Here is an 8,368-nt window from a genome sequence, read left to right on the forward strand (position 1 = left end):
GTGGATGGGAGATCCCCCGAGGTGATGAGGTTATGGATGGTCTGGGAGATGATGGTTTGGTGGTGGGGGGTGGGGTCATGGTCAAGGGGGCAGTAGGAGGAGGCATCTGCGAGCTGGCGTTTGTCCTCAGCGGTGTAAAGGTCGGTGCGCCAAACTACTACCGCGCCTTCCTTGTCTGCTGGTTTGATAGTGAGGTTGGGGTTGCAACGGAGGGAGTGGATGTAGGATGTAGGATGCCTGATCAGTAAGTTCACAGGTGATATAAAAATCGATGAGGTGCTAAGTATTGAGAGGATAACCTTAGACTACAGGAGGATATTGATGGGCTGGTCAATGCGCTGATCAGTGGCAAATGGAATTCAATCAGGATAAGTGTGAGATGATGCACTCAGGAGGACAAATAAGGCAAGAAGATCATAGGGAAGTCAGTGTGCATGTCCACTGGTCCCTTAAGATAGCAGGACATGTAGATTGGTTAGGAAGGCATATGGTTGGATACTTGCCTTTATTAGCCTCAACAGAGTCCAATAGCAGGTAGTTATGCTGGAACTATATTATTTGTTGTTTAGGCCACAGATAGAGTATTGTGTGCAGTTCTGGAATTCACATTACTCTGACTGTTCTGGAGAGGATGCAGAGTAGTTTACCAGTGTGCTGCTTGGGATGGAAAATTTTAGCTACGAAGATAGATTTAAGTTGTTTCCCTTGAAGCAAAGATTGAGAGGAGACATTTTTTCCTCTTGGAGTGATCAATGACAAGGGGCATTGATTGAAGGTAAGTAGCAGGAGATTTAGAGGTGTGAGGAAAAATAAACTATTTCATCCAGCAGGTGGTGGGAATCTGGAACTCATTGCCTGTAAAGGTGGTAGAGGCAGAAACCCTCAAAACATTTAAGACGTATTTAGACATGCACCTTGTGATACCAAGATGTAGACCAAGTGCTGGTAAATGGGATGAGAACAGTGAAGTGCTTGATTTTGACCAGCACAGACTCAATGCATCAAAGCAACTGTACTGTAGGCCACTAAGACTCTATGAAATCAGACAGTGTAGAATTCTCCCAGTACTACATTGGAGTATCAGCCCACATTTTGTGCGAGAGTTCCAGGAGTGGTTTTGAACCCACAATCATCTGACTCAAATGGTAGTACTGTCATCTGATCCATGATCAAAACTGAGAATGCATATAGGGTATAAGCAGCCAGGGAAAGAGTTAAGTTCTGAGTTTTGTGAAACAAGAAGTTCAGCTGAGCATGACTCAGATCAGATAAAAACTTACAGTTAACAATGGGATGCTGGAGGCAAGAGTAATGGGTTAACAAGGTGAAAAAGCAGTCATTATGTACAGCCACTTAACAATATCGGAAGCATTAAGTATGCAAGGTCAGCTAACAAGGGGAAAAGTATCCATTATATGAACCCAGTTAAAAAGGTTAAGTACATTTATTGTATAACAGTAAAGGGCTTGGTCTCTGCTATTGATACTCATTGACTGTAACAGTCACCCAATTAATATGTATGTTGCCTCATCTGGATACTCCTCCCTGTAAAGTGACTATGCTATTTGTTGACAAACTGCTATTCCAGAGAAGACTGTGAACTCATGTCTTTGTGCACATGGGTGATTGTTCTCTCTCCCTCCAGGGCCCAAATAAAAATGAAGGAAGTAAAATTACACTGTGTCTCTGAACGTTTTGCTTTGAATGGGGGGGGGGAAGCGCCACACAGATTATCACGAGATCACAGATCATATTCAACAGATGCATATGCCTTCTTTGGCTCACCTGCAATCAATAAGCAAGGCATGATCCTTTTGCCCCATCACTGAGATGAATTGGTCCATGATTCCACAAGGCATGGAGGCAAAAGTATGCTCAGCTTTCTGACAGGCCAGGGCTTTTTCCATTAAATCTCCGTCATCTGATGATCAGAAAATTAAACATAGTGAGGCCTTATTGCACTGTTACCACCACCAAGACACATGCCTTATCTATGACATATAGACATGGTTCCTATTGCCAGGAGATGTGTCATTCAACAATCCACAACAACCTTTCTCTCCCATCCTAAATGGTGTGCCACAATCATTAGGCCTGTCCTCCAAAGCCAATTCCAGAGTTTAATCAGTTGGAATTCAGACAATCCATTCCATTTGCCTATCCCTAGTTGCCTGAACAAAGACCATTTCTGAAGGGACTAAAAGGCAACCATACCGTTGGAGTGGAATCACGTGTAGCAAGTATAGGAAAAAAGTCCCTTAACCAAAGGATATTAGTAAATCAGTGGGGTTTCTGAGACAATCTACCAGCAGCATTTACGGTTATTTTTTCTGATGCCAGCAGATTTAATGAATTATATTTAACATGGGCTAATCATATTTTAATTCATAGACTGTGACCTGCCAGTCCAGTACCATGACTTTTTAAAAATGTGTTCATAGAATGTCAGCATTTCATGCCAGCTTCTAAATGCTCTAGAGAAGTGGTAGTGAGCTACTTGAAATACTGACTTTTTAAATTCATTCGTAGTATGAGTGCCTCGCTGGCTAGGCCAGTATTTATTGTCCAGCTAATTGACTAATTGCCCAGAGTGCAGTTAACAGCCAACTACATTGCTGTGGGTCTACAATGACATGTAGGTTAGATTGCAGTTTCCTTCCCTCAAGGACATGAATGAGCCAGATGGATTTTTCCTGACAATGAACAACAGATTCATGGTAATCATTATACTCTAACTTCCAGTCATTTAATTGAATCCAAATTCCATCAACCACCGGAGGGATTTGAACCCAGGTCCTCATATCGTTTATGGATTTCTGATTAATAGTCCAGCAATATACCAAGGCCACTGCCTTCCCATGTGATGTAGGTATACCCAATGTTTTTACATAGGGAGTTCCAGGATTTTGACACAGCTGCAGTGAAGTTATGACAAGAAAGTCAGGATAATGTGTGGCTTAAAGGTGAACTTTCAGCATGTAGTGTTCCCATGTCCTTGTCCTTCTATATTGTTGAGGTTGCAGTTGAGGTTGAGGTTGGAAGATGGTGTTGAAGGAGACTTGGTGAGTTACTGCTGTGTACTTTGCAGAAGGTACACAGTGTGCTATTATGCATCAGTGGTGAAAAAGGGAGTGAATGTTGAAGGAGGTAGATAGAGTGCATTGTACTGCACAGGGTTGAACTTCTTGCTTGTTATTGGAGCTGCACCTAACCAGGCAAGTGGAGAGCATTCCACCTCATTCCCAACTTGAGCCTTGTTGATAAACATTGGGAGATTAGAAGGGAGTTATTCACTGCAGGATTACAAGCATCTGACCTGCTTTTGTAACCACAGTATTTATATGGCTAGTCCAGTTCAGTTTCTGGTTAATAGTTACCACTCCCTCCTCCCAGATAGTGACAGCAGGGGATTCAGTGATGTAATGCTATTAAACATCATAGGGCAATGATTGGATTCTATCTTGTTGGAGCTGGCACTTTGTGGTGCAAATATCCGTAAAAAGATCCATGTGCTATCATGAAAAGGTCATAACAGGACTGAAGCCAAGTCTTTACAGTAGTTGGTGGACTTGCCCTGATTGCTATGAATGGTCCAGCCAAACAGTAGGAACAATTCAGAGTAATTACCATGGAGTAATTTGGATACGTTCAATACAAAAACTGAACAACTGGACTGGAGAGGACCAGTAATTCAGGGAGACTTTCATCACTAAACCTTTTTGGGAGTGAAAGAGGCAAAGAAATATTGCAGAGACTGATCATTTTCCAATTATAAAGCATCTCATTTCACTCACCTGGACAAATTTGCTGTAGGAAGGTGTACATGGCAACTTCCAAAGATGCTGAACTGGACAACCCTCCTCCTAATGGAACATTACTTGCCATCACTGCCTTAAACCCAGTTAGTGGACCTGCTACAAAGATATAATAGACAGCATATCCATATGGGTCAGAGGGCAAGGAAAAATACTCAAAACTACTAACAAAATAGCTAAGTACATCTGCTGTACACCAGCCGGTGCACCTCAGTACACTAGTAGTAATCTTTTTGACAATATTTAATTACGAGTCAAAAATTGTGGCGCTGGAAAAGCACAGCTCGTCAAGCAGCATCAGAGGAGCAGGACAGTCGATGTTTTGGGCATAAATCCTTCTCAAGAATCCTGAAACGTCAACTCTCCTGCTCCTCAGATGCTGCCTGACCTGCTATGCTTTTCCAGCACCACTCTTTTTGACTCTCCAGCATCTGCAGTCCTCAGTTTCTCCTAAAATTTAACTATGAGAAATTCTACATAAAATTTAAACTAACTAGCAATCATAAGCAATGAGTTACAAAACAAAAAGTGGTGACAAAGTTGACAAGTTTGTATCTTCAGATCAGTAGAGGACAAAACTGCATACATTTTGCTGTAATCTCCCCATAGTCATTGGAGCCTGGATCTGGAGGTCAACTGATCTGGTTATTTTCAAAGAAGCAACATGTTATGAGCTGCAGGTCTGAACACTCTCAATGTTAACAGTACAGCTCCGTATCCCTTATCTGAGCAACCAAAAACCGAAAAGCTCATGGAGCGTGCAGCGCCATTCATGTCTGTGTAACATCACGGGCTTTTCTTGGCGGGTGAAGGCTGCACCCACTCGACCCACGTGGCAGTGTGGCCCAGCACTCGGAAGCATCAGTTGTGTATTGTATTTACTGTGCTAAACTGTTTAATTTTAGAATGAAAATGTCAAAAAGAGGTGCAGATACATATATGGCTAACAATAGTATAAATCTAGATTAGTGGTGCTGGAAGAGCACAGCAGTTCAGGCAGCATCCAAGGAGCTTTGAAATCGACATTTCGGGCAAAAGCCCTTCATCAGGAACCCTGAGATTCTTGTAGAGAGAGGAGGAAAACTTCTTCAAGGCAGGCATCCTTGCAAGAGGATTCGCAGTAGGGTTAAAATCAACTAGGTAAAAACAATGACTGCAGATGCTGAAAACCAGATTCTGGATTAGTGGTGCTGGAAGAGCACAGCAGTTCAGGCAGCATCCAAGGAGCTTTGAAATCAACGTTTCGGGCAAAAGCCCTTCATCAGTAAACGTCGATTTCAAAGCTCCTTGGATGCTCCCTTTACTGCTGTGCTCTTCCAGCACCACTAATCCAGAATCTGGTTTTCAGCATCTGCAGTCATTGTTTTTACCTAACAATCGTATAAAGAAATGAAAGCATCTGTCATTATCAAGAATGCATAGAGTTATTGCAGAAGCTTGATCGTGGTGTGGCTGTGTGGCATCTTACTGAAGAATATGGTGTCGGAACTACCATTGTCTATGATTTGAAGAAACAGAAAGACATGGTGGCGGCACGGTGGCACAGTGGTTAGCACTGCTGCCTCATCACGCCAGAGACCCGGGTTCAATTCCCGCCTCAGGCGACTGACTGTGTGGAGTTTGCACGTTCTCCCCGTGTCTGCGTGGGTTTCCTCCGGGTGCTCCGGTTTCCTCCCACAGTCCAAAAGATGTGCAGGGTCAGGTGAATTGGCCATGCTAAATTGCCCGTAGTGTTAGGTAAGGGGTAAATGTAGGGGTTGGGTTGGGTTTCGCTTCGGCGGGTCGGTGTGGACTTGTTGGGCCGAAGGGCCTGTTTCCACACTGTAATGTAATGTAATCTAATCTAAAAAATCTAATCAAAAGTTACTGAAGTTTTATGGTGACAGTGATGACTATCAACTAATGAAAAAAAGGAAAACACTGCATAGGGCAAAAAATGAAGATCTTAACCGTGTGTCGATGGAGTGGATTAGACAACGAAGAATATAAGTATGCCACTGACTGGTTTGATGGTCATGGAACAAGCTGGAAATATCATAAAGAACTGAACATTAAAGGCGAATTTCAATATTCAGAAGGTTGGCTGCAGAAATTCAAGAAGCTTAATGGTGTGAAATACCTGAAAATCTGTAGCGAAAGGCTTCTGCGGACCATGAAGCAACTGAAAGTTATGTTGATGAATTTGCCAAGCTGATATCTGATGAAGGCATTAGTCCTGAACAAATTTACAATGCTGATGAAACAGCTCTCTACTGGCGCTATGTCCCCAGAAAAACATTAGCAATGGCTAATAACAGAACACCAACAGGTTTTAAGGAAACTAAGGACAGATTAACTATTCTTGGGTGTGTCATTGTTGCAGGCACACACAAGTTGAAATTGGCAGTGATTGGGAAAAACAAACATCGGAGATGACTTAAAGGTGTACGTAATTTGCCTGTGCATTAATATGCAAACAAGAAAGCATAGGTAACTAGAGAATTTTTTACCAGCAGCACGAGCTCATTGCAGACAAGCCGGACTGGAGGAAAAGTGTAAAATTTTATTGTTCCTGGACAACTGCTCCGCACATCCTCTGCCGAACAGCTTGTGAAAAGTAATGTTTTTGGCATTTACTTACCCCCGAATGTGACATCGGTATTACAGTCTTGTGACCAAGGAATTTTACGCTCCATGAAGAGTTAAGTATAAAGACTATTTTTTTAAACAGTATGCTTGCTGCAGTCAACAAAGAGATAGGAATTCAAGTCTTCCTGTAAGAGTTTAGTCTTAAGGATGCCATTTACGCAGTTGCTAATGCTCGGAATGATGTTGATAAAGCAACATTAACAAATGCTTGGCACAGACTCTGGCCTACAACAATGTTTCTTGTAAGGAGTTTGAAGGATTTCATGTCACTGAAGAGAAAAAGATGATAGCAATCCTTGTTACTTACGCACAAAATTTATCAGATGAAAGTGTAAATAAATTACATGAAGCTGACATCGAAGGAATGCTGAACATTGACAATGATGTGCCTGTCATACATTCCTTGAGCGATGGGAACATTGCTGAAATGGTTTTAAATACGGGCTCCTGTACAGATAAGTGTGAGGACAGTATTGGTGATGATGATGATGATGATGAGTTAGTGAACACAGTTGAAAACGTCCCCATTGATGATATGGTGAAAATGTGTGATCAGTTAATTGCTGGCCTTGAACAATGTTCATTTCTTGGTGAGCAAGAGGTTATGGCAATTTACTCAATTAGAGAGAGATTGCTTAGACAGAAGCCTATGTTAAGGAGACAGGTGACACTTGAAGAAGCCTTTAAAACTGCCGCCTGCCATAGTGCTGAAGCTGTGTATGTTTGAGTTTTACCAAATGTTTTTATCAGAATGTTTTTTATGGAAATAAAATGTTGTTGAATGTTTATAGTCGATGTAGTTCATGAATTTGTATATATTACTCTATTAATAAGCTTTGTACATTTAAGTTTTCCAGAATGTTTTTTATGGAAATAAAATGTTGTTGAATATTTGTGGTCGATGTATTTCATTTATCAGTACACTACCCTATAAATAAAGGTCTCTTGTCCAGAGATAAGAACATTACCACTGTGCCACAACACAGCCCCCAAATTAATGTCTGTCTTATATGATCATCCTTATTTTGGACTCTACTTACCTAAACAAATTGCAGCTCAACATGTTAGTGATCTCTAGGAACAATGAGCATTCTTACCCCTGTAATGCTGAATAACTCCCTTCACATAGTTAGCCCAGCGAGGTACACCAGGACTCAGAGGCTTTGATTCAGTTGGCACGGGAAATTCCAGTTGTTTTGGCTCATCTGCCTCCTTTGCCGTAGTAAGTAATGAGATTATCCCATCTGCACTCTGACAGCCGATCAACACTGTGATCATCGGGAGAGCCTTAAGGATTAACATATTATTAGCCACCAAGAACAACCATTCAAAAATCAGACAGCCAAAGAATCTCTTTTCTATCTGTATTTAAACTTCTCTTCCTAATGTTCAGTAGTCATGATTTGGAGATGCCGATGTTGGACTGGGATGTACAAAGTTAAAAATCACACAACACCAGATTATAGTCCAACAGGTTTAATTGGAAGCACACTAGCTTTCGGAGCGACGCTCCTTCATCAGGTGATAGTGGAGGTCTCGATTGTAACACAGAATTTATAGCAAAAATTTACAGTGTGATGTAACTGAAATTATACATTGAAAAATTGATTGTCTGTTAAGCCTTTCATCTGTTAGAATACAGTGATAGTTTCACTTCTTTCATGTGTAAATCACAAAACCTTTTATTTAAATTGCATTCTCGGGTTAGCTGTTAACAATGGTGATAGCTAGACAAAATGTTGAAGGTGTTGGCCCCCTGTGTTCTCTGTCAATGCCATGATGTTTAGATTGATTCTAATCTAAAAAGCGAGATAACGGAGTTATCTGAGCTCAAAAACTGCACGAATTTATGTAAAACCCCGTTATCTCACTTTTTAATTAGAATCAATCTAAACATCATGGCATAGACAGAGAACACAGAGGGC

The 8,368-nt window shown here is 41.4% G+C and overlaps 1 protein-coding gene across 2 annotated transcripts in view; it reads right to left on the reverse strand.

Moving 5' to 3' along the window:
- Positions 1 to 8,368, reverse strand: part of galk1 (galactokinase 1) — a 45,633-nt gene that overhangs the window by 34,351 nt on the left and 2,914 nt on the right. For both annotated transcript variants that reach the window (XM_043714288.1, XM_043714289.1), the window contains exons 2-4: positions 7,541 to 7,730; positions 3,795 to 3,914; positions 1,786 to 1,921 (exon numbers count right to left, since the gene is read on the reverse strand). In XM_043714288.1, coding sequence (XP_043570223.1) covers positions 1,786 to 1,921; positions 3,795 to 3,914; positions 7,541 to 7,730 — 446 coding nt within the window. The remainder of the gene's footprint in view (positions 1 to 1,785; positions 1,922 to 3,794; positions 3,915 to 7,540; positions 7,731 to 8,368) is intronic.

The sequence above is a fragment of the Chiloscyllium plagiosum genome, chromosome 24, assembly GCF_004010195.1.
Source record: "Chiloscyllium plagiosum isolate BGI_BamShark_2017 chromosome 24, ASM401019v2, whole genome shotgun sequence".
NCBI lineage: Eukaryota > Metazoa > Chordata > Chondrichthyes > Orectolobiformes > Hemiscylliidae > Chiloscyllium > Chiloscyllium plagiosum.